Source organism: Pleurodeles waltl, chromosome 11, assembly GCF_031143425.1.
Source record: "Pleurodeles waltl isolate 20211129_DDA chromosome 11, aPleWal1.hap1.20221129, whole genome shotgun sequence".
Lineage (NCBI taxonomy): Eukaryota > Metazoa > Chordata > Amphibia > Caudata > Salamandridae > Pleurodeles > Pleurodeles waltl.
This window is the reverse complement of record NC_090450.1, coordinates 905,465,187-905,492,381: the sequence shown is the minus strand read 5'-3', so window position 1 is coordinate 905,492,381 and position 27,195 is coordinate 905,465,187. Positions and strand designations below refer to the sequence as shown.

Below are 27,195 nucleotides of genomic sequence, written 5' to 3'. Positions count from 1 at the left end.
ACAGTAGAAATCTGTGAAGAATTTTGATTCAAACCTCCAATTTTAGCATACTCACAAAAGAAACTATCACCTGTGAAATAAACTACATTATGATTATTAGTGAAAAAGATGGAAACGAAAACTGATGGAACACTACAACCTCCGCAACGAAGTAACCTAAACATGCTCATCCCATTCCAAGTTGTGCCCAACACCCTCAATGAAAGCTGAATCCATGCAAAAACTTCCTAACCAACACTTGTCGTTATAATTGTATCCAATTGACAGTGAAAGCATTTCCTTTTGATAAAAATAAATAATTTGAGCACTAATTTACTAGTAATCTTTCCTGCAATGCGAATGTACTACACAAGGCATACCATATCCCCATACCTTATAACAGATGAACAGTTGGTTAGCACTGAGACACAGCTAGATCTCTGGGTACAGATGTTGGCATGAGTATGGATAGCGAGTGTAAGAACAAATCAAAATGGACTACCAACTTACAGGAGATAATAATTTTGATGTTTTCTTTAGGAATGTATGCAATGATCTCAACAGTTTGAAGGAGAAATCGATACATAGACCAGGTACATATGATTAATAATTTGGATTTCCAGGAGAAGAGGGCCCTTAAAGCCCTACAAAATGACGGGACAATTGTAATTAGGGAAGCAGATAGGGGGGGGGGCTGTGTAGTGGTCATGAATAAGCAAGATTATAATAGAGAGATATTAAATCAGTCAAGTAACTCAAACTGTTACAGTTTTCTTGATAAAAATCCTATTTCCGAGATTACCAACATGATTAATACAAGGATAAAATATTGTTTGATGAAGGTTTACTTACCTTGGAGGAATATTTTTCCCTAAAGATTGAGAAGCCTAGATACCCATGTCTTTACACATTGTCTAAGTACATAGAGATGCCCATTTCCCACTAGAAAGACCGATAGTATTGGGCACTGGGGGGCCTACAGAGAGGTTGGCACAATTCATTGATGGTTTTTTACAACCGTTTGTCATGAATCTACCATCACATATACAGGAAACAAAGCATGTATTGAACTTATTAAGTGATATTGTTTAGTTTGACGGGATGTTACTTGTCACTTTGGATGTGGTTTTGTTGTACACCAATAGAACAATACCAAAGACAAGAAACCTATTCTTCTGATGGATATTTCTAATCACAGGTTCCTCATGTTTTGAACCAACACTAGAGCAACAACCCGTACAGGGTGGTGGGTCTGAGGGGTGGACTTTACTCCAGAAAGTTCTGCAGGGCACATCTCACAAAATGACCCGTTCTGCAGCTTGAGAATAGATTCAGTAGGTGCCTGGTCAAAGTATGGACAGAAGCTCACATGGCTGCCTACTAGGTGTCGTTGCAAATAACATACAGTGTGAGAATCCTTAGTGCACAGTTGTGACAAAGCTTTAAGGAAACACACATCAAGAAGGGAAGATCAAATTACGTTCTTGCTGAAGCTTAACAGAGGGAGCAGGAGGAAATATGCACAAAACCCTTTAAGAAATGCGGGTGACTTTACGAAGGCTGATGTGAATCACCTACTCCACGCCCAGTCCAAGCCGTTCAGTTGATCCCACTCCAGCTCCACACCCGGAGGTGTATATAGTGGTGGTTTAGGAGCAGAACTCTGCCCTCCTGTTGGGACAGCTGGTCCTTCTAAACAGCCAGTCAATGGAGAGCAGATGCACAGATCCAGCAGGTCAGGGTACAAAACTCTCATAGTCCAATCTAAGGCTATCAAGCTGAGCTGGACCAGGTCATTCTGACATCTTTTTGGGCCTGTGGGATCTGCACCAGTGGCATGAATGTATTAAGGAGGCTAGAGGTAAAGAAGAATGAGTTTCCCAGAGAGCATCAAGAAAGAAATCCTAGGGTTCAAAAGGCCAGATAGCAAGCACTGTTTGCAGTAGCAAACAGATTTATCAAGAGCACGGTTCTCAAAGTGAAAAACCCTGAGCCACTTTCAGAAGGAGATGCTACTTGTGTTAGGGAAGATGGTGCCTCAGAGTTTGTCTGTCCTGATGTTCGGGGAACCTTGAAGTAACTGACCAACAGGGAGATCCTGTGGCGATGCAGCCTCACGTCAGTCCCCCTCAGCAGATGGCACGGGAACCAACAAGGTCCTGCTTGTTGCAGTAAAACATGGTAATCGTATTATCCATTGGTACCTGAACGAATCTCCCTATGAAGGAGGGCATGTTCCTAATGGCCACATGTATGATGCACAGATCCAGAGGTTGATATGGTGATGCTACTACACTGGAGGCTGTTGACCTCTTATTCCTGCCTCGTTTAGGAGACCTCTCCACTCGAGAGATGGTGTAACTGTTACTACTGTGTGCTCTGGTTGGATCAGTCAGGGTATGTTTTCGTTACTTCGCAGACCTTAAATTGGGAACAATTACATTACAGGAAGATTTCTGAATTTAAAAAAAGTTAAATATTAAATGACATTTATTTTTTTAATTACGAATTAGGGAGGGGAGTCCGAGGTGACCTTCAGGAGTTGGGAGAGTCAACAGAAGCAGTTGCAGCCCCTGCAGGCAACCCACCGGCAGCAGGCACAGTAAGTCACAGTAGGCCCATTCAGCATACCTGAACAAATAAGCCTTGGTAGCTGCAAGAGTCACGATGCAAGGAGAGGCAAGAGCTTACCGTCTCCCAAGTTGGGCAGCTGGCAGAGAGGACCAAGGGGCCCACTCCAAGCCACCAAGTAGCCGGTCGTCGTTGCAGTTGGTGGGTGCAGATGCAGGGAATTGACTCCTTCACTCCAAGGGAGATTCCTTCTTACTTCTTGGTGGAGGATAGAGTCTCGCCGACATCGGAGGATGCACAGCTGGGGAAATGTTGCAGTTGTTGGAAGGAGCCGTAGAAACAATGTTGCAAAGCTAAGTCGTCAGTGGAGTTGCAGCTTGTCGGTTCCTGAAGAGTCCAGTTGTTGTTCCAGTGGCCAGAAGATGAAGTAAACGATGCAGAGGAGTCCTGGTGGAGTTTTGCATGTCGAATCTGGGGCCTCACCCTCAAGGGAGTATCCAAATATCCCTAAAAGGGGGTTTGATCACCTAGAAAGGCGATCATCTATCAGGAGGGGTCTGTGACACCAGCTGCCTGACCTGGCCACTCAGATGCTCTCAGGGGCCTCAGCACATCTTGTTTTCAAGATGGCACAATAAAGTGGCCACCTGGAGGAGCTCTGGGCATCATCAGTTTTGCACCAGAGCAGGGACCATGGGCCGCTGGGCTGGTACAAACCAGTTTATGCAAGGAGGGCACCAAATGTGCCCTTCAACAAACCAGTGGCCTGGGGAGGCTACACCTCCCAAGCCATGCAACACTTATTTCCAAGGGAGAGGGTGTTGCCTCCCTTTCCCACAGTTAATCTGTTGTTCTTCCTTCCCCTGCCTGAGCTGGTCAAGCAGCAGGAGGGCAGAAACCTGTCTGAGGGGTAGCAGCAGCACGGGCTGCCCAGAAAATCCTAGAAAACTGTCAGGAGCAAGACTGGGGGTCCTCTAAGGAGCCCCACAAGTGATTGGAATCATACAACCAATACTGGCAACAGTATTGGGGCATGATTCCGACATGTTTGATACCAAACATGCCAGGTTCGGAGTTACCATTAAGTAGCTGGACACAGGTAGTGAGTGACCTGTGCTCAGTACACTGGTAAAATGGCTTCCCCGCACTTAGGAAGTCCAGTGCAATGGAACTGGAGTTTGTAGGGGTACCTGTGCTCATGCAGAGGTGCCCTCACATACAGGTACCTACACCTTGCCCTCTGGGCTAAGAGGGCCTGCCATAGGGGTGACTTACAGTGACCTATAGTTAAAGGGTGCATGCACCTTTTCATGCAGGCTGCAACGATAGGCCTGCAGACACATTTTGCATGGGCTCCCATGGGTGGCACAATACATGCTGTAGCCCATGGGGAACTCCTGGTGCTCCAATGCCCTGGATACCCAAGTACCATATACAAGGGACTTTTATGGGGGCACCAGTATGCCAATTGCGGGGTGTGCAAAGTCCTAGGCAACCAAATTTAGAGGAAGAGAGCACAATCACTGGGGTACTGGTTAGCAGGATCCCAGTGAATACAGCCTAAGCATACCGATAGAAGGCAAAAAGTGGGGGTAACCATGGCAAAAAGAGGGTACTTTCCCACAGTTACAATTAGAAAAATATTTACATTAATTTTAAATTAGTTAAAAAAAATAAAAAAGTACATATATACGTGCACACATATATTTAAGTAAATTCAAACATTTACTTAATATATACTTAATCTTCATGGTAAGTGATGCCATTTGTGATGTACTTAGTGGGATATAATGACTCCTGATGTGAAGGTGTGCCAAGTAACAAACTACTTGTCAGGAAGAACGGCCTGCGGCATGTCAGATGCTGAAGTTGCCTGAGAAGCACACCCCTCAGTATATTGGGCCAACAGAAAGAGAAGGCTACAATGCAAACCCACATGTGCCAAAAGGCATAGGGCACCAGCTCTATGCACAATGCCAGGCGACCAAGAACCTTCAGAACCATCCAGGCTGAAAGCAGAGCACGAGCCTGAAACATCATCGTCTCAGCCGGAATGCTCGGGACTACGGCAGCAGAAAGGTCTTCAAAGTTTTGTATCTCCCAAGGGATTAGCTGTGGCATGGCTATCCAGACATTCACTCCAGGGATGAATCCACCTTTTCAAAGAGACTGCCTTCATCAAAAGCCATGTCCATCAATGGGTCTTGGATGACCTTGGGGAACCCAGTAGCAGGCATCCTGTCACGCTGTCTGGATATGACTTCGTACCAAAGGCATGAAATGAAGCCAGACTTCTTCAGGATGTATATGCAACCATGTACAGTCTGGGAAAAAGCAGACTGAAAATCGTCAGGTCAAACAAGTAAGATCTTGCTCACCATGTCCCAAAGCATGTTTGCAGTGGCCCAAATTGCATACAGCGTTCACCAACCAGAATGACAAACTGATGGAAGAGAAAATGTTTGTCTCAGGGATCAGCTTTTTGGACTCCTTATCTAGAGCAGTGTTAGGGAAAGTATTAGAGTGCACCTTGCTCACCAAAGCTTGTACAAGACTCTCTGGAATTGGATTTGGCTTCTGGCAGGATGGTATCCCCCAGGAGTAAGTTGAGCAGTTGGGTGGCTCACATGTGATGCGGAACAAGGATAGGATCACACTGCCTAAAGAGCCTCAGACAGGGCTTCTTAAATGACAGCAAGGACTCAGCCATGGATGATGCAGGCTGTAAAACCTCAGACAGCAAACTTTCTTTAGTCCCACCAGTGGGCAATTGTAACTCCAAAACCTTGAGGCGCTGTATACAACCACCAGAAAGAATTCACCCTCTCAGTATGGGAGTGCAGGGAAGAGTCTAACTGCGTTTCAGAAAAATTGTCCAAACCACTGGAATTCTGAAGATCACGGTAGAGGTCAGCATTAGTAAAATGAGGGAAGAGCAAATTGTCTGCCTCCTTATAGTCATCTTTGTTAAAGGCACTAATTTGAGCCACTGGACTGCATAAAGGTCTGAACCAAAAATGGCTTCCAACCAACCTCCATCTATAATGGTGTCAGGGCAATGGAAGAACACGGGAATCCTCCCACACCAAGGACAGCACTTTAGTTATTTCACAGTACAACATACACATCTTGCTGAAGTCGGCTCTGGAAACGAGACGGAGTCCAGAACAAGGACTTCTGGAGTTGAAGCTGGCATAAAGCCTGGCATAGCCAGTGGGACCTGCGTCAAAGTTGTCTAAAGAGCATCTTGGATCAGCTAAACAGTCTCGGTCAGTGTTGAGGGAGCACCCACCAGCAGAAATCCAACTGGAGGACTAAAAGGATCCATTGGACATGAAGGAATGCCAGGGGGGTTCAGGATTAACCCAAACAACTGTACCTTTGCCTTCTTGAAAACATCAATCGGCTGCAGTTGCCTCTGGACCCGGAGATTTGGGGCACTTCAGTCCTGATCTGAGAATCTGTCTGAATAAGACTATGCTGGTGGGCAACCACAGACTTGGTGATGTACCACTTGTTCGAACCCTAGAAGGTAAGGGTAGTAATGACCTATTCCTGGGCCTTTATTTGTGCTTAAACTCACTATGGTTCAGATTTTGAATTATCAGCAGGCAGTTCACAGAATGCCTGAGAAAACCGAGGCACTATTTTCAGCATCAATTCCTGGTGGACCTCATATCCTGGAGAAGAACCACTGAAAAGGGTATAGATTAGACTACTGAACTGTGAATCCCATTCCACACTTCATTCTCCACTCCTGCTTCGATTACAGCCCTAATATTTCTGTGTAAGGCTGATCAACTGACATTTCAATATGCAAAAGTTAAATCCAACGACAGGCTTGTTGCATTCCTAAATTCACATCAGGGCTCTTCACGCCCTTTCATGTTTTCAAATGGTCTTTGAAAAGACTTTAAATATTTATCCCTTAACACCTTAAATACACTTGCTACAAACATGCACCCACCAACCAGCGAATGGATCCCTCTCCTAATTTGGATGACAGCATTTGTCAGAAAGCAATTAATACGATTAAGGGGCAGACTGCAGTGCTTTTAGAAAGAGATTAAAAAATGGCAAAGAACAGTTTCAGATAAAATGAAATAGGTGTGATAGACAGTCAAAATGCGGCAAGACTAAAAAACAAGCAAAGAGTAAAATAAAAGAAATTTGTAAGCTCAGCAAATCCTAAAGCATTTGTTACTGATAAAGAAAGTGTTGGACTACAAAGATATTGACACTGGTGATGTATGCATAGTGACAAAGTGGCACTTAAACTAAGCATTGCTTTCAAGGGCATGCAGTTCTGATTTTAGGTGTATGCTCAAGATTGCCAGCCTGACTGTTTATTGCAAAAAATAGGACACTTGGAAGACATGGTTGCTACTCAAAACAAATCTCGGTTTTCTCTCCCTACACCCTGATTAACAAGTGCTAGTGGTTGAAAATGTTGCAAATGATGAGATCTGTGGACTCAATAGAGCACCTTTTCTTTTTTTTTTTAGAGAGTGACGTAGAAGAGCACTAGCTGTTATCAAGGTCCCTGTAGGTGGGAAGTTAATATTCAATACCAGTAGAATCATCTTCTTACTGACATATGACTCACATAATGAGTTTTTCACATTAAGGAATATTTTATCTCTAACTTGGATCAATCATACTGGTGATAAAATCCATCCTCCTCAGAAACTATTTGTTTTGTTTCTTTCAGGGACAACAGAACTACCACACTAGTTTATGTGGTGGAGAATTAGCTATGACATTACTAAACAACAACAAGGACTGCTCTTCGTGAGAAGAAAGCAACCCCTAAACACACATGTTGTAGTTGTTCTTGATGGCATTCTGGGCAAGGCAGCCTACACAAACCTTCTACAGAATGTTTTTCATCGCTAAACCTCTCCAAAGCCTTAAAACGCAAAATCAAAACTCCCTTTCTCTCACACTAAGTCAAAATTATAAATAAGGCAAGCACCATCTTTGACCATGTCAACAAATCAGCATCTCTCGCCAGTTGGATGTTGCACTGAAAAAAGAATAAAAATCTGTACAACATGGATTCATTTGCATTGATGTGTTAAGGAATGCAATGGAGAATCAGCAAATGGCAAAGTCAAATCAAAAGGCGTTCTGGCAACACTGAACTAGGTATTCCATCCGTACATGTCCAAAAGTTGATGCAGAGGGATATTTAAGATTTATTAAACACATTTCAAACCTAACCACTAGATAACATGCATTTGCTAAATCAACATACTGCAATAGACAATACTATAAATGTATTTACCTGCTGTACATGTGCCATATGTGGAGCATTACTATAGGCTTGTTGAACATGTGAAGGGTGAATGGTAAAGACAGTCTGTTGTGCTGGGAAGTTATTTTGCGGAGACTGGTTACTTGAACCTGGTGTCATGGAAGGTGGCGTTGGTGCAAGACTAGCATGATAAATTGCAGACTGCTGCTGTTGATTTGCTAAGTGAAGCGCCTGAGCTGCTTGATGTTGATGGTGCTATAAAGAAAACAGGGAGAAAGAAAAACAAAAGATGTGCAAAATAAATGTAAGTGCAAAAATCTATCAATGTGAAAACATCAATACGTAGAAGAACAAACAGGCTAAAAAAAGAAAGATGTTAAATATAACACTCCTTCTTGGCATATGATCTGCTAGACAAACATCTTTGCAATAAACAAAGTGCATAAGAAACAACATTAGCTTAACGTGCTTCATAACATTTGCCATAATGTAAATGACCAGCTACTGCACCGAATAATGAACACATGTTGTCTGTAGTGTTACTTCTCTGTTCTGGTTTTTCAGATATGACATAATATCAAATGGAATGGGATATGCCCTTTTAAACTGTCGGGGTGGAGGAGAGGCAGGATTAGATGTTTATTTCACTTTTTTAATGTGTTGTGTGCATTTAATTACAGATTGTCATCAGCTATCTTTCAATAATTTAGGCACCAGGCAATCAATTTAACAGGAATATATATATATATGCGTTTCAGTAGTCTTTGCCTTTCTCAATGTGATTTGCGCAAAAATGAAAGAAAAACAGTCACTTGAGAAGCCTTTAAATAGATTACTCCATGCTTTAGGTGAAAAGACAGATGACGGACTCGCACTTCCTACTTCAAACCTTGTCATCACAGTACCGCTATCACTCTCTGTGTTGTACTCATTATTTCAAATGTAATACCCGTACTTTAATATTCTTCAGTTGAGGTCACCCCTTTAAATGGGTACAGGTCATTACACAGTGCCAAGTTTACAAAAAGCCCAGGGAAATAATGCTTTCCACTTTGCCCAGCAGCTCGAGTTTTTCTTACTTGTCAAGTTGATATATAACAGAATCAAACATCCCTTGTTTGCCGCAAATTGCCTCTGTAGGAACATCACATGCCTCAAAGCGCCAATTTAGTAATCAGAGCCTTCACATTATAGTAATGTGTGACCTCATGTCAGTCGATATGGCATTCCTTTGGCAAGCAGTGGTTCTGGCATTGTTAATTTGAATTCCTAACCAAAGTCCACTAAATAATGCTGGACTCTTGACGGGTGCATCCATTATGTGCAAGTGGCAGCACATTATTCATTTTGAAACAAGAAGAAATGGAGCACTCACGGGTACTTTAAATCCAAAAGGCAGTTTTAGTTATGACCTGGTTTCCACAGACAAAGCGTTTTTTGTTTTGCTATTAACTTTGGAGCTCTTTGACAAACCTTCACAAAAGTGTAAAAACTGGTTTGCCACTAATTTTAGCTGTTGTTTGGAAAGCTTCTGGGTGATTTGTCAAGCAGGGGTCAAGAAAAAGGGGGGGGGTCCAAAAATGTGTTTCACCATGCAATTTCATGTAGTGATTTTAGCCAAGACTACAGCCAGACCGCTTAATTGATTTACACCAAATTTGGCAGAAAGCTAGATCATGGGCCAGAAAGAGTGTTTTTGTAATTTGGTGTAAATCTGTTCAGTAGTTTCGGAGATATTATAGGAAAATGAAATACAGATATCTTGGGATACGGATCTTCCGCAGATCTGACAGATCTCATGGATGAAGTGCTAGCAGCCATCTTTTGACTCAGACGCAGCCAAGTCCAAGGAAAAACATTAAAAAAACAGACAAGGGAGCAAGGTAGAAATACCCTGACCATCACCCCCCCGACCCCCTCCCCCAGCCTGGAGGAGGGGTCCAAGAGGGACCCCGCCTGGGGTCAAAAAAGTTTCTTTTAGAAAAAGGAAAAAAAAGTGGGCCAGGTCCAGGGGTGATTTTAAAAATTAACTGTGGGAGAGGAGTGCGTGTGGCTCCCATCCAAAGGCCGATTCCGGCCACAGGGACCCCATCCACTGGGGCCCAGACAATAATACAACATTGAATGTTTAACATGCACAATCTGGGTTTCCTTCACTGCCTGTGATTCAATGAATTCGTTCACTGCCACCAAAGCCTTGTACCTAGTGGATATTTATTTAACAGACACTAACTGGGTCTCCTTCTGCTCACTGCCTAAAACCGAGACTATCCCCTTTAAAAACTCCCTGTATCTAAGTTGCTGAGTTTAGTTCAGGGTGTATGGTGGGGCAAAGGAGAAGAGCAGGCTTTAATGAAGCGAATAGTGAATGTGTCCCCGCTGCAATGCTGAATATGGGTTTGGGAACAGGACGCCTATCCTCACTATAATCCAGTATGGGGAGCGGGCTCCAGTGAAGCAAGCAGTTAATCCTGCTATAATCCAGTGTTGGGCTGTGGAGTGCGGGCAGGTATTTTGCCTGTAATCCTGGATAGGTATTTGAGGAGGGAAACAGGGCAAACCGATGAGCTTTAATCATGAATAGGAACTCTGAGGGGGGAGCAGGGCACACATTCGCACTGTAACTGGTATATGGGAGCCACAGAGCAGAAATGTGAATACAAACTCTCTGTAATCCTGGGTAGCAGCAAGCATAGGGCAATATCCTTGCTGTAATCCGGGATAGCAGCTCTTGGCAGGGGATCAGTAATCATGTACCAGTGTAATCCAGGATAGAACATACAAGGTGGGCAGCAGGTCACATATTCTGGCTGTAAACCTGGAGTGCGACACAGAGCAGGTAGCAGAGCAGAGATCCTGCCTAGAGTCCTGTATAGGGATTCGAGGTGGGAAACAAGACACAAACCCCTGCCAGATGTGCGAGAGACCATCCAACCCTCCCGGCCTTTCACTGGATACTCCAGTTCTTCTTTACAGAAGACAATAAAAAGGAAACATTACTGGGATGTAAACGGCCACAGTTTATTAAACTGTACATCATAAACACAAAAAACATTGCATCCTGGTTCTACAAGTTCAATGTGCAATGTAGGGTCTCTGAGACCTTCAGTTTATCCAGGTGTTTGTTATGACCTTGGTTGCCAGTGTCCTGCATAGCCTTTTTCCCTGACCGCCTTTTGGTCAGGTAGTGGCCAGGCTTCCCTTGCTACCGAATCACAGTGGGCGCCCCCACTCCCCCTAGACCTTTACCGGGCTGCAAGTGCTGAGTGTGCCCGCTATTAATCCTTGCTGGCCAGTGACTGTTCCCCTGTGTTCTTTTCATGAGGCATCCCATGGATACTACCTGAGCAGCTCTCCTTTAGGCTCTTGTGCTCTCTGGCTGACTTGATTTTGCTCCCACACCTTGCTGAGTCCCAGATCTTAGGCTGTGATGCCTGCACCTGCAGTGTGGGTGGGTCAATGTCACGAGGTCGCTTGATATAGATATTTTTCTTTGATCAGTACCCTTGCGCGCCGCCAGGTGGAGTTGGTCGACTCCACGTTCATGGTTGGCATCGTGGTCACTGTGATGATGTCAGGGGCCATAAACAGGTGCTGCATCGGTCTGGTGATGTCAGTTTCTTTTCACACCAAAGCATGGCACCATGAACAACACTGAAAATGGTGCACCAGAGCTAAGGCCCTGAAGTACATGTTACTTACCTTCGGTAAAGAAATATCTGGTAGAGACATTCTAGTTACAGATTCCTTACCTTAGAATTTCCCCCAGGCGTCAGCCTGGATCCGGAGATTTTTCTTCGAGCAATACCCTTACGCATCTGTAGGTGGCGACGGTCGGCTCCGCAGGCGTCGTGGTCGCCATGACGACGTTGGGAGCAGTACATAGACGCCGCCCTTGCGCAGTGATGTCAGTTTCTTTTAAAGACTTTCCACGCCAGAGCGCAGAGCCGCAAAGAACACTGAGATTGGTGCGCCAGAGCTAAGACCTTAACGAGGGAATCCCTGTCCCTAGAAATCAGTTCGCAAGCGGGGAGGATGGGTGGGCGGTAAGGAATCTGCAACTGGAATATGTCTCTATAAGATATTTCGTTACCGAAGGTAAGTAACTTGTACATCTGATAGAGACTTCTAGTTGCAGATTCCTTACCTTAAAATAGATACCCAAGCAATGCCATCCTCTGTGGTGGGCTGCAAACCATCATACTAGATAGTCCTGCAGGACCGAACAACCAAATTAGCCGTCTCAACAGACCTATCAAGGCAGTAATGCTTAGCAAACGTGTGCAGGGATGCCCACGTAGCTGCCTGACAGATATCCAGGACAGGAACTCCGCGTGCTAACGCAGTGGAAGCAGCAGTTGCTCTGGTAGAATGAACACGCAAGCCTTCAGGAGGTTGCTTTTTAGCCAAAGCGTAGCACAGTTTGATGCAAAGAAGCACCCATCGAGAGATGGTACGCTTTTGCACCCCCTTCCCTTTCTTTGCACCCACATAGCCAACAAAGAGTTGATCGTCCACCCGGAAATCTTCAGTACGATTGACGTAGAACACCAACGCTCTTTTTGGGTCCAGATGGTGGAGTCTCTCCTCCTCATGGGAAGAATGTGGGTGTGTGTAGAAGGTAGGCAAAGTGATGGACTGGCCTACATGAAATGGAATAACCACCTTAGGAAGGAAGGAAGGAAGCTCTAGTGCGCAACGCCACTGTCAGGGTGTATAGACAAGTATGGAGGCTTTGAAGAAAGGGCCTGAAGCTCACTCACCCAGCGAGCAGAGGTGATAGCGTTCAGAAAGACAGTTTTGAATGTGAGGAGCCGCAAGGGACAATTATGCATTGGCTCAAAGGGGGTACACATCAAGTAAGTAAGGACAAGATTAAGATCTCACTGAGGCATGATAAACGGAGTGGGAGGAAAGAAGTGGGTGAGCCCTTTTAAGAACCTACTCACAATAGGAGATTTAAAGAGTGATGGCTGATCAGGAAGCCTAAGTAAGGCGGAAATGGCAGACAAATACCCTTTAAGGGTGCTCAAGGCATAGCCCTGCTGGGCTAACGAAAGAATGAACAGAAGAACCTCTGACAGATGGGCAGAAAGGGGGTCAACGGATTTGTTGGTACACCATGCCACAAATGTATTCCGACAGGGGTATACAGTTTTAGTCGATGGACGCCTGGATGCCAAGATAACATTGCAGACTTCGGGTGGAAGGGCAAATGCCGTCACCTGTTGCCTCTCAATCTCAACACATGAAGGCAGAGGTTGGACAGGTTCGGTGGAGAACCGTCCCCTGCTGCTGCGACAGAAGATCCGCCCAAAGAGGCAGTCTGAGTGGAGGATCGATGGACATGCTCAATAGCTCTGGATACCACACTCTTCGAGCCCAGTCCGGAGCCACCAAGATAACTTGGGCCCGATCATAACTGATTTTCTTGAGAACTCTGGGCAGAAGAGGAATAGGCGGGAAGGCGTAAAGGAGCTCTACTCGAGACCAAAAGCATCTCAGAGCAAGTGCCACCTTGGAAACTCTGACGCGCAAAATAGCTGACATTGCGTGTTCTCTGCGGAGGCGAACAGATCTAACCAAGGCTCTCCCCACTTGAGAAAGAGTCCTTCAGCCACCTCCGGATGGAGACGCCATTTGTGATCGACTGTGCGTCGGCAGCTGAGTTCGTCTGTGCTGGCGTTGAGAGAGCCCGCCAGATGTTGAACCATCAGGGTAATGCCCTGATGTACCAGCCATGTCCAGAGGTGTAGTGCCACCTGACAAAGGGTCCATGAACCTACTCATCCTTGTTTGTTGGAGTACCACATGGCGGTAGTGTTGTCAGTGAACACTTGCACCACTTTCCCTTTGAGAGAGGGAAGGAATGCTTTCAACGCAAGCCTGATCGCCCGGAGCTCCAGCATATTTATGTGGAGTCCCGACTCCGCCGGACACCAGAGGCCTCTGATCTCCGCCTCCCCCATGTGGCCACCCCAATCCAGAAGTGACGCATTTGTCACTATAGAGAGATCTGGTTGGGGAAGGGAGAGGGATCTGCAGTGGACCCAATCAGGATTCGAAAGCCACCACTGCAGGTCTTTCGCAGTCCCCTCCGAGATCTGGGCCATGTCGGAGAGATTCCCCTTATGCTGCGCCTACTGGAACTTCAGGTCCCACATATCCAATCTGCCAGGGGTCACCAGCAGGATGCCATGAGGCCTAGCAGCCTCAAAGTCAGTCTCACCGAAATTCAGGACAGAGGTTTAAACATCGGTATCATAACCTGAATATCCTGGACTCAAAACTGGGAAGGAAAGGACCGAAACGGCACTGTGTCCAGAACAGCTCTGGTGAGAGGGAGCGTCTAATAGGGAGTCAGGTGTGACTTCAGTACGTTTACAGTGAATCCTAGCGCATGCAGATCTGCGGTGGTCTGGAGGTGGGAGACGACATCCTGGGGCGAGCCCGCCTTCAACAGCCAGTAGTCAAGGTAGGAGAAAACTAACACCCGGGACTGGCAAGACCGCTGGCTCCACGATCCACGTGGACGCTGGATCCCACATCCATGACCACACAGAGGCTGGGCAGCATGCGTGGCAAGCTGGCTGGCAGGGAACTGACATGGCTGGGCGCCCCTTCCGTAGCCACGAAAGGGGTGAAAAGCAGCCTGAAGGTGGCGGACGGCAGTCACAAGGCCAAGGGACCGGGCCGTAGCCCAGGACTCCTTAAAGCGCTCAAGTGCAGAGTCTGCTTTGTCACCAAAGAGACGGGTGACATCAAAGGGCATGTCCATCAGAGCCAATTGGACATCCCCGGAAACGCCAGATGTCCTCAACCAGGTGTGGTGCCTCAGGGCCACCATCGATCTGCCTAGTGAGTTGGTTGTATCCAGCCCACATTATATTGTGAACTTCGCTGCATCTCTCCCATCAACAACAGCTTTGGAGAGAATGGCCTGGGCATCCTCCACGACCTGTGGCAGTACTTGCTGGGTGTATCGGTCCAAAAGGCATACCCTGGTCAGGCTAGAGGAAGAAAAGATCTTCTTCCCAAGATGATGCAGCTTCTTGGATTCCCTATCCCGGGGTGCAGAACGGAACCCACCATGGGATGCTGAGTCTTGTGTAGGAAAGTGTCCCTTTTGGCATGGTCAACCCCCCCCCCCCCACCCCCCCAAAAAAAACCTTTTTGCCCGATATCTGATGCTAACTTGACCTTGTGTGCTATGACTGAGTGTGTGCCAGGATCCTGCTAACCAGGCATCAGCACCTGTGTTCTTTCCCTAAACTGTACCATTGCTTCCCCAACTGGGACACCTCAGTCCCTTGTAAAAGGTGTAGGAAAGTCACTCTTTTTGGCATAATTGCCCCGACTTTTTGCCTGTTTATCAGTGTGTTTAGACTGTGTTCACTCGGATCTTGCTAACCAGGACCCCAGTGACTGTGCTCTCTTCTCTAAATTCAGTTACTTTGTTACCCTTTACATGCCACAATTGGCATACTACTGGTGTACCCCTGTAAGTCTCTAGTATATGTTACTCAGGTACCCAGGTCATTAGTATACCAGGGGTCCCCCATGGGCTGCAGCATATATTATGCCACCCATGGGAGCCCGTGCAAACTGTGTCTGCAGCCTAGCCATTGCAGCTTGCGTGAAAAGTGCATGCAGCCTTTCACTGCTGGTCACTGATAAGACCGCCTAGCCCAGAGGGTAGGGTGCAGGTGCTTGTGTGTGAGGACACCCCTGCATTAGCAGAGGTCCCCCTACGAACTCCAGTTCCAATGAACTGGACTTCATAAGTGCGGGGAAGTCATTTGACCTGTCTACTGGCCACTACCTGGGTCAAACAACATAGTGGTAACTCCGAACCTAAGAATGTTTGGTATCAAACATGTTGGAATCATACCCAAATACTAATGCCAGTATTGGTGGCATGATTCAATGCCACCAATACTGGCAATGCACTCTGGGGACTCCTTAGAGGACCCCCCCAGTATTGCTCCTACCAGTCTTCCAGGGTTGGCGGGCAACCCACACTGCTGCAGCCCCTCAGACAGGTTTCTGCCCTCCTGCAGCTTGACCAGCTCAAGCAGGGGAAAGCAGAACAAAATTTCCTGTGGCATAGGGAGGCATAAACCTGGTTGCACCAGTCCAGGAACCCCTGGTCCCTGCTCTGGCACAAAAGCACACAAAGGAAAGGGGAGTGATCACCCCCATGTTCATCACTACCCTGGGGTGGTGCCCAGAGCTCCACCAGGTGGCCACTTGATTCTGCCATCTTGGAAACAAGATGTGCAGAGGCCCCTGGGAGCATCTGGTTGGTCAGGACAAGTGACCGGTGTCAGTGACTCCCTCTGATAGGCAGGCACCCATCCACAAAAGGGTAGGTAGTGGCTCCTGTCCTACTGCAAAGCAGTAATCTCCCCAAAAGCGGTGGTTAGCCTGTAGGAGTTGAAGTTGTCTGAAAACATGTTCTTAGTACAGCCTGTCCTACTGTGGCTTGCTGTGCTGCTAACACATCTACACAGTAATGCTTAGTAAATGTATGAGGTGTAGACCAAGTGGCTGCCTTACAAATTTCTGTCATTGGTATATTACTAAGAAAAGCCATTGTGGCGCCGTTCTTTCTAGTGGAGTGTGCCCTTGGGAGTAATGGGTAATTCTCTTTTAGCTTTTAGGTAACGAGTTTGTATGCATTTGACAATCCATCTGGCAATGCCCTGTTTGGATATGGGGTTACCTGTATGTGGTTTTTGGAAAACTACGAACAATTGTTTTGTTTTCCAAATTTGTTTTGTTCTGTCAATGTAATACATTAGCGCTCTTTTTATGTCTAACGTATGTAATGCCCTTTCTGCTACTGAGTCTGGCTGTGGGAAGAAGACTGGGAGTTCTACTGTTTGATTTAGATGAAACGGTGATATGACTTTTGGTAAGAATTGTGGATTGGTATGGAGAACCACCTTATGTTTATGTATTTGTATAAAGGGTTCTTGAATAGTAAACGCCTGTATTTCGCTAACTCTTCTAAGTGAAGTGATGGCTATTAGAAAGGCTACTTTCCAAGTAAAAAATTGGATTTGACAAGAATGCATGGGTTCAAATGGAGGGCCCATGAGTCATGTTAACACAATTAAGATTCCACGAAGGCACTGGTGGTGTCCTTGGGGGTATGATTCTTTTTAGTCCTTCCATAAAAGCTTTAATAACTGGGATTCTAAAAAGCGATTTTGTATGTTTAATCTGCAGATAAGCAGATATTGCAGTGAGATGTATTTTAATGGAAGAGAAGGCTAGATTGGACTTTTGTAAGTGTAGTAAGTAACTTACAATGTTTTGTGTGGAGGCGTCTAGTGGCGTAATCTGATTAGCCTGGCAGTAACAAACAAATCTTTTCCATTTGTTAGCATAACAATGTCTGGTTGTGGGTTTTCTTGCTTGTTTAATGACCTCCATACATTCTTTAGAAAGATTTAGATATCCACATTCTAAGACTTCAGGAGCCAGATTGCTAGGTTGAGCGATGCTGGATTCGGGTGTCTGATCGGTTGTTTGTGTTGTGTTAACAGATCTGGTCTGTTTGGTAGTTTGATGTGGGGTACCATAGATAGGTCCAACAATGTGGTGAACCACGGTTGGCGAGCCCATTTTGGTGCAATAAGTATTAGTTTGAGTTTGTTTTGACTCAGTTTGTTGAGCAGATAAGAAATGACCGGGAGAGGGGGGAAAAGCGTAAGCAAATATCCCTGACCAGCTGATCCATAGAGCATTGCCCTTGGACTGAGGGTGTGGGTACCTGGACGTAAAGTTTTGGCATTTTGCGTTTTCTTTTGTTGCAAATAGGTCTATGTTTGGTGTCCCCCAGCGGTAGAAGTGATTTTGTAGTATCTGGGGATGTATTTCCCATTCGTTGGTTTGCTGTTGATCTCGACTGAGATTGTCGGCCAACTGATTTTGAATGGCTGGTATGTATTGTGCTATCAGGCGAATTTTGTTGTGAATTGCCCAATGCAAATTTTTTTGTGCTAAGAGACACAGCTGTGACAAGTGTTTTCCCCCGTGTTTGTTTAGATAATACATTGTTGTCATATTATCTGTCTTGACAAGAATGTGTCTGTGGGCTAGAAGTGGCTGAAACGCTTTTAATGCTAGAAATACCGCTAGCAGTTCCAAGTGATTTATGTGAAGTAGTTTTTGTTGATTGTCCCATTGACTTTGTATGCTGTGATTGCAGAAGTGTGCTCCCCACCCAATCATGGAAGCATCTGTTGTGATAATGACGTGAGGAACTGGGTCTTGAAAAGGCCGCCCTTTGTTTAAATTTACAGGGTTCCACCATTGAAGCTAAGAGTGTGTTTGGCGGTCTATCAACACTAGATCTTGGAGTTGACCCTGTGCCTGTGTCCATTGTTTTGCTAGGCACTGCTTTAAGGGCCACATGTGTAGTCTTGTGTTTGGGACAAAAGCTATGCATGAGGACATCATGCCTAGTAGTTTCATCACAAACCTTACTGTGTATTGTTGGTTTGGTTGCATGCTTGATTTAACATTTTGGAACGACTGAACTCTTTGTGGTCTTGGAAGTGGCAATTGCTTTTAGTGTGTTGTGTTGCTCCCAAGTACTGTTGTATTTGGGATGGTTGTAGATGTGATTTTTGGAAATTTATAGAAAGCCCTAGTTTGTGTAGAGTATCTATGACGTATTGCATTTGAAATTGACATTGTTGCTGAGTGTTGGCTTTTATTAGCCAATCGTCTAAATATGGGAATACTTGCATGTGCTGTCTCCTTATAAGAGCTGCTACTACGGCTAGGCATTTTGTAAATACTCTGGGGGCTGTTCTTATTCCGAACGGTAGCACTTTGAATTGATAATGTTTGCCTCGTATTACAAACCTGAGGTATTTCCTGTGAGATGGATGGATGGGTATGTGAAAATACGCGTCCTTGAGATCCAGTGTTGTCATGTATTCCCCTTTTTTTTAGTAAGGGAACTACGTCCTGAAGTGTTACCATGTGGAAATGATCTGATTTGCTGAAGAGATTCAGTGTTCTGAGATTCAAGATAGGCCTTAATGTTTGGTCCTTTTTTGGAATAAGGAAATACAGGGAGTAAACGCATGTTCCTTTCTGTTGATAGGGTACTTGCTCTAAGGCTTGTTTTTGTAGCAGTGCTTGGACCTCTATATGTAATAGGTCTAGGTGTTGTGGAGACAATCTGTGCAGTTTTGGTGGAACATCTGGAGGGAATGTTGTGAATTGTATGCAATAACCATGTTGGATAATTGATAGGACCCACGTGTCTGTGGTAATGTGTGTCCAATTCTGGTAGTATTTGGTTAGCCTCCCCCCCACTGGTGACAAGTGTTGGGGTAGTGTGACATTGAAGTCACTGTTTGCTAGGGCTTGGTTTGGCGGGCTGGAATTTCCCTCTTCCTCTTGGGAATTGTCCACTGTAGGAACCACGAAACCCCCCTCTTTGGTATTGCGACTGGTAGGTGGGTTTTGTTTGGGAGGTGGATGGTACAGATGTCTGTTGTCGAACCCTCCTCCCCCTAAATTGTGGCTTCCTAAATGTGCCTCTGTACTGTGAGGAGTAGAGCGCGCCCATGGCTTTGGCCGTGTCCGTGTCTTTTTTCATCTTCTTGATTGCGGTATCCACCTCCGGCCCAAACAACTGATGTTGATTAAACAGCATATTTAGTACCGCCTGTTGTATTTCTGGTTTAAATCCAGAACTTCACCACCATGCATGCCTTCGAATCGTTACAGCTGTGTTGACAGTTCGTGCTGCTGTATCTGCAGAGTCTAGGGCAGAGCGTATTTGATTGTTCAATAGGGCCTGTCCCTCTTCAACTACTTGTTGGGCACGTTTTTGGTGTTCCTTCGGCAAATGCTGGATGATGTCTTACATTTCGTCCCAGTGTGCCCTGTCGTAGCGTGCAAGTAGGGCTTGCGAGTTTGCAATTCGCCATTGATTACCTGCTTGTGATGCCACTCTTTTCCCCGCTGCGTCGAACTTTCGACTCTCTTATTCAGGGGGTGGGGCATCCCCTGATGATTGTGAATTCGCCCTTTTTCTTGCAGCCCCCACAACCACCGAGTCCGGAGGGAGCTGTTGAGTTATAAACACTGGGACTGACGGTGGCGGTTTATATTTCTCTGCCTCTGGGGAACCAATGGACTCTGTGCACACTATACCTTAATTTGGTATAGTATATACAGAGCCAGCTTCCTACTTTGGTGGATCAGCGGTGGGGTCTACGGCTTTGCAATTGCTGGACTACTCAGCGAACATCGGATCACACAACTAAATTCCAAAATTGCCTTTAGATTCAATTGATTTTGAATTGACATTTTTTCCAAATTTTTTAAAAGTCTTGCTAGGGCCTTGGTTAAGTCCCGTTAAGCATTTCTTTAAGAGTTTAAAAAGTCACTGTAGTTATAGGTAGAGTATCTAGAAAATATTTTTAGGTCTTAAAAGAAATCCCCAACTTTAGAAAAAATAATGAGTGACTCAGAGAATGTGGTCATTGAGCTCGACCTGACCCCTTACTTTCAGCTCAAGATGAGAGAGTTAAGGACTCTCCGTGGACTTAAAAAGAATAAAAGTTGTTCCAACCCTACCAAGGTCCAGCTCTAGGAGCTCTTGGAAGAGTATGCTAAGGAACACCCTTCGGGGAGGCTGACTTCCCCTAAGAAGAGGAAGAAATTAGGGATCAGGACGACAACTACCTCCACCCTAACCTAACTAGGGAAGACAGGGTACCTCTGCCCCTGGCTCTAAGGATAGTGCTCACAGCACCTAGATCTCACACAGGTGGGTCAGGTTCTGCTGAGAGCATTGAGGACAGCCTCAATAAAGAGGACGTCCTTTTAGAAAGGATGGCCTAAAGAATAGCTCTGGAGGATAAACTCCCAACAAGAGGGAGAGAGCAGAAATGGGCCTAGCACCCATTAATGGTGGCAGCAACATAATACTTAGTGACAGAGAGCAATCTTATGACACTAAAATCCCCAAAGGGATTGTCCCCAAGTCTGAAGATGGTGATGATATCACCAAATTGTTCACAGCCCTTGAGAGGGCCAGTGGAATGAGAAAAGGGAAGAAATCTCACTGGGGAGCATTTATTTGGGAAATGTCCACTGGTAAGTATAGGGATAGATTCCTCACATTCACTGGAGCCCTTTGACCTCATGAAGGCTAACCTGATTGAGCGCTTTGGACTCACCAGTGAGGAGTACAGAATTAGGATCAGGGGGCCTCACAAAACCTCGAGCCAGACCTGGGTTGACTTCATAGACTACTCAGTAAAAACACTAGATGGTTGGTTAACTGGAAGTATATTGCATGCCTATGATGGGCTTTATAATTTGCTTATGGAAGAACACATGTTAAGTAACAGCTTCAATGACAAGTTGCATCAATATCTGGCAGACTTAGGTCCAATTTCTCCCCAAGAATTGTGAAAGAAGGCCGACCAATGGGTCAAGACTAGGGTGACCAAGACCTCCACTGGGTGGGGGGCGGGGGTGACCAAAATAAAGGGGTTACAAAACCTCCCCAGGGGAAAGTGGGCAAACCTTCTAGGGATAAAAGTAGAGTCTTCAAAGTCCCCCAAAAACCTGCTCAAGAGGGTGGACCCGAGCCCTTTCACAATCCACCCATTGGTATATAAAGGTAAGTTGATCCCAAAAAGGGCTGGTGTTTCAACTGTAGACAGTCTGGACACCAAACTAGAGACATGGTATGTCCCAAAAAGAACCCCCGTAGTACTGCACCAGCTAGCACTGGATTAGCTAGTCTCCCGGTGGGATCCACAGTGTGGCCAGAGCAAATCAGGATTTACACTGAAGCTATTTTAGTCTCTGAGCGGAGGGTAGATGTTGCCACTCTTGCTGTCTTGGCCCTCAAACATGAATAAATACAAACAGCACATTTTGATTAATGGGACTAGAGTAGCAGCCCTGAGAGATACAGATATCAGTGTCACCATGGGAACACAAAAAATGGTTTCCCCATGACAGTATTTTGCTGGACAAACATATCCAGCTACCAATGCTGATAATGCGACTAAGGTGCATCCCATGGCTATGGTGTCCTTAGAATGGGGAGGGGTTACTAGCCTGAAACAAGTAGTGGTCTCTTCTGCAATCCCAGTTGAATGTCTGCTAGCGGATGATTTGGAGTCCTCACCCTGGGCTGAAGTAGAACTGAAAACCCATGGAGCCATGCTGAGAATCCCTGAGATGGTGTTTGTAAAAACAAAAGCACAAAGCAGAGCACAGGGTGAAAAAAAAGTGTTGGAGCCTGGAGAAATGTCCCAACCTTTCAAGAGAAAGGGCAAGAAGACTGGGTGAGCAGATTCTGAACAGAAAATAGCTCAGGATCCCTCTTCTCCGGAAGAGGACTTGTCCACCCCAGAGGTAACTGAGCCCAAAGAACTTAAACCTTACCAAGTTGAGCTCTTGGGCAGGGGGGGGGGGGAAGAGGAAGAGGTGGCTCCTAGGGACCAGCTGAGCCAAGGCCAGAGGACCTGTCCTACTTTTGAAGGCCTGCAACAGCAAGCTGCTGCATAGGAAAAGGGAGACATCAGTGGCTCTCACAGGGTCTACTAGAAGGAGGGACTCCTGTACACTGAGGCCAGAGACCCCAAACCTAGTGCCACTAGGGGAGTGGTAGTGTTTCAACAGGTCAGAGTTTCTCCTCACATTGGCCCTTGACAACCATCTAGCTGGGCAACTCGTCAAGACCATAAACTTGGATTTGGCTAGTCAGCCATTTCTACTGGCCCAACATGTCTCAGAAGGTAAAGGGGTTTTGCAACTCCTGTGTCACCTGCCAAGCCAGTGGTAAGGCAGTTGCCACCTAAGCCCCCCCTTAATTCCACTACCAGTAGTTGGGGTTCCCTTTGAAAGGGTTGGTGTGGACATACTGGGTCCACTTGAACCACCCACAGCCTCAGGAAACCAATATATACTGGTAGTGGTGGATCATGCTACCAGGTCTCCTGAAGCAATTCCCCTTAGGTTCACCACAGACCCTGCAGTAGTCAAGGCCCTCTTTGGTATCTTTATCAGGGTAGGGTTCCCTATGTAGGTGGTTTCTGACAGAGATGCTAACTTCATGTCAGCTTACCTAAAACACATGTGGAATGACTATGGGGTGACCTACAAGTCCCACAACACCTTGTCACCCACACACCAATGGAACTGCTGAAAGATCCAACAAGACATTGAAAGGTATGATCATAGGGCTCCCTGAAAAAAAGCAAAAGGAGATGGGATGTCCTTTTGCCATGCCTGCTTTTCGCCTACAGAGAGGTGCCTCAGAAAGGAGCAGGGTTTTCCCCCTTCGAGCTTCTGTTATCCTGTTAGGGGACCACTTGCTATTCTGAAGAAAGGTTGGGAGAGATCTCTTCACAAGCCTAAGCAAGATGTGGTGGACTGGATCATGGAAAAAGCATCCAAAAACCTTGAGGCCAGCCAACAGCTCCAAAAACTGTGGTATGACCAAAAGGCTGCACTGGTGGTGTTTCAACCAGGGCAGAAGGCTCCAAGGGCTCTTCAAGACAGATGAAGTGGCCCTTACCCTATCCTTCAGAAGAAAAGTGAGGTCACAATACTTGGCAGATTTTGAGGCTCACCGTCAAGTGTTGCTGTTATTGCAGGGAGGAGGTGTGAAGCACCTCTACCCAGAACAGGCTTTGTCCCGACTTCGGAGAGCACAAAGGCTGTCACCCCATGGGGTCAGAAACTTGTCTGGTGGCGGCAGGCTGGCATAGACCGGTCAACCACACACTAGAGAGTTGGGGGCATCACTAAGATGCCCTCTGTGTGCATTTTACAATACATCCAACACTGGCATGAGTGTGGGTTTACTGAGCTGAGAAGTTTGATTCCAAACTTCCCAGTATTCAGTGAAGCCATCATGGAACTGTGGCGTTCGTAGTGACAATCTCCCAGCTCATGTACTCAGTATCGCTACACTGCACTTACAATGCTTAAGAATGGACTTAAGAGCATATTGCTCATTCAGCTATGCCCTCACCTGTGGTATAGTGCACCCTGCCTTAGGGCTGTAAGGCCTGCTCGAGAGACTTACCTATGCCACAGGCAGTGTTTTTTAGGCATGGCAACCAGGGAGGGGTGCCATGTCCACTTTACCTTCATCGCCCCATCAACACACACAATCTACAGTGGCAGTGTGCATGTGTTTGATGAGGGGTCCCTTGGGGAGCACAGTACATGCTGCAGCCCTTAGAGACCCTCTTTGGCCACATGGCCCTTAGTACTACTGGTTCCTTTTACAAGGGACATAGCTGTGTGTTAGAGGTGTGCCAACTGTGGAATAAATGGTACAGTTTAGGGAAAAACAAGGTTGCTGGGACCTGGCTGACAGGAGCCCAACACACCCTCAGTCAAGTTTGCATCAAATATCAGGGAAAAAACGTTGGGGGGGGAGTAATGCAACAAGGGGCTAGTTTCCTACAGTGTTTGCGCGCCAGACACCATAAGCACACAACGTATGGATCCGTCACTTACTTGTTTTGAAAGGAGTCATACTGCTTGAATAGGTCTTATAAGACATCTCAACACACCGAAAAAGTAAAAAATGTTTGACAAAAGAGTCTGCACGTAGGCTGTTGCGAAAAGAACTGACCAACGCAACATCACAAAAAAAATAATGGACGGAGTGTTGAAACTTTTCAAACACTCGCCCCCAGTCACAAATCTGGCTTTAATCCATCGTTATTTTGCTCGCCACGTCACCCCAGTTTGGACCCAGCCACATGCAAATCAATCTTGACCCTGTTCCCCATGGGAACAGTCCAGCCTGAACTGCCAGGCCAGGTCTTCCCTGGACCGGAAACAAGCATCCTCGGACCGGTTCGGTTTCAACATCACAAAACAAAATAAAATGATGGCAAAATAAAATGATGGAAGGAGTGTTGGAACTGACGTCAGTGCGCTGGGGTGGCGCATACATACGACTGCAACGTCATCACAGCGACCACAACACCAACGATGGATGCGATGTTGCCGATGCCACTTGACGGCGAGCAAGGGTACTACTCAAATAAAAATCTCCAGATCCAGTCGGACACCTGGGGGAAATTCTAAGGTAAGGAATCTGCACTAGAAGTTTCTAGCAGATTTTGTATGTTACACCACAATTTTTCCACATTGCTTTGCGGTATCCAGACAAAGTTTGCACCACTGTCGGATACAACCTCCTTAGGGAAGCCCACCCTGGAAAAGATTCTCAGGAAGGCCTTGTCCACTGCAGGAGCTTATAGTGGTCCTAAGGGGAATGACATCTGGGTACCTGGTGGCATGGTCCACCACCATCAGAATAAATCTGTGCCCAGATGCTGTAGGAAGGTCAAGAGAAACAACAATGTCAATCCCTACCCTCTCAAAGGGAACCCCAACACTAGCTTATTAGGTGACACAGGAGTGATAAAACACCTTGGTGTCTTCAGACATGTGGGGCCAGTGAAAGTGTGGAACAAGCCTGTCCCAAGTCTTACTTTGCCCAAGATGTCCTGCAAGGGGAATGTAATGAGCTAGGATCAATAAGAAATCCCTAAACTTCGGGGGTATGACCAAACCTCTTGGTGGCACCAGGCTTGTGGTCCCTAGCTCAGAATAAAGGAGCCCATTTTCCCAGTGGATCCGGTGGGATCCACTGACACCCCCTACCTCTTTTGCAGGAGCTTGCCGGATGAGGCCTTCAAAAGAGGGGCAAGATTTCTGTTCCAAACTCAATTCCTCCCTGGAGGGTCCCCCTCCACCCAAGAACTCTGCTGTCTAAGGCCCAAGCTCCTTTGGTGTAGGTTCCTCACAAGGAGCAAGATATCTCCCCCGAGGACAGAGGGTAATTTCTTACCCTTTCTACCTCTCTTCTTGGGAGCTGGCTGGTCCATAATTTCAGGTTCCAGCGATCCTGATTGAAGGAAAGTACCCTCTTTTTGGCATGGTTATCCCCACTTTTTGCCTGTGGTCAGAATGCTTTGATTGCTTTCACTGGGATCCTGCTAACTAGGACCCCAGTGATTGTGCGCTCTCCCTCTACATCTGATTGCATAGGACTTTGCACACCCCACAATTGTCATACTGGTACCCCCATATTAGTCCCTCGTATACAGGGGAATTAGGAAGCCAGTGCATTGGGGCACCAGGGGTTCCCCATGTGCTGCAGCATGTATTGTGCCATTCATGGGAGCCAATGCAAAATGTGTCTGCAGGCCTGCCACTGCAGCCTGCGTGAAAAGGTGCATGAACCCTTTCACTGCTGGTTACTGCATCAGGTTACTGTAAGTCACCACTGTGGTAGACATTCCTAGCCCAGAGGGCAGGGAGCAGGTACCTGTGTGTGAGGGCACCCCTGCATGAGCAGAGATGCCCCTACGTACTCCAGCTCCATTGCCCTGGACTTCGTGAGAGCGGGGAAGCCATTTTATCCGTGTACTGGACACAGGTCACTCCTGTGTCCAGCTACATAATGGTAACTTGGAACCTGGGCATGTTTGGCATCAAACATGTTGGAGTCATACCTCAATACTGTTGCCAGTATTGGTTGTATGATGCCATGCATTCTGGGGACTCCTTAGAGGACCCCCAGTATTGCTCCTACCAGTCTGCTGGGGTTTTCTGGGCAGCCTGCGCTGCAGCCACTCCACAGACAGGTTACTGCCCTCCTGCTGCTTGACCAGCTCAGGCAGGGGAAGGTCTCCTGTTGGAGAGGGAGGCAACACCATCTCCCCTTGGAAATAGGTGTCACATGACTTGGGAGGGGTAGCCTCCTCAAGCCACTGGAGTGCTTTGAAGGACACATTTGGTGCCCTCCTTGCATAAACTGGTTTGCACAAGTCCAGCGACCCCTAGTCCCTGCTCTGGCGTGAAACTGGACAAAGGAAAGGGGAGTGACCACTACCCTCCCATCACCGACCCAGGGGTGGTGCCCGGAGCTCCTCCAGGTGGCCACTTGATTCTGCAATCTTGAATCAAAGGTGGGCAGAGGCCTGTAGGAGCATTTGAGTGGTCAGGTCAGGTGGGTGATGTCACTGCCCCCTTCTGATAGGTGGTCACCCTGCTAGGTGACTAATCCCACCTCCTGTGCTATTTAGGGTTGGTGGGTCCTCAGATTCGACATGCAAGACTCCAGCAGAACTCCACTGCATCGTTTACTTCATCTCCTGGCCACAGGGACTGCAATTGGACCCTCCAGGAACCGACAATCTGCAACTTCAGCGATGACTCCCCTCTGCAACATTGTTTCTCCGGCTCCTTCCAGAAACTGCAACATTTCCCTGGCTGTGCATTCTCTGAGGGTGGCGAGTCTTCAGCCTGCACAAGAAGTAAGAAGTCTGCAGACACCAATTGCAATGACAACCAAA

General features: G+C 46.5%; 1 protein-coding gene across 11 annotated transcripts in view; it reads right to left on the bottom strand.

Annotated features, from left to right (window-relative positions):
* The window catches only part of ATXN2 (ataxin 2), a 1,121,476-nt gene that overhangs the window by 83,101 nt on the left and 1,011,180 nt on the right, over positions 1 to 27,195 (bottom strand). For all 11 annotated transcript variants that reach the window (XM_069214846.1, XM_069214840.1, XM_069214837.1 and 8 more), the window contains one exon: positions 7,838 to 8,062. In XM_069214846.1, the coding sequence (XP_069070947.1) occupies positions 7,838 to 8,062 (225 nt within the window). The remainder of the gene's footprint in view (positions 1 to 7,837; positions 8,063 to 27,195) is intronic.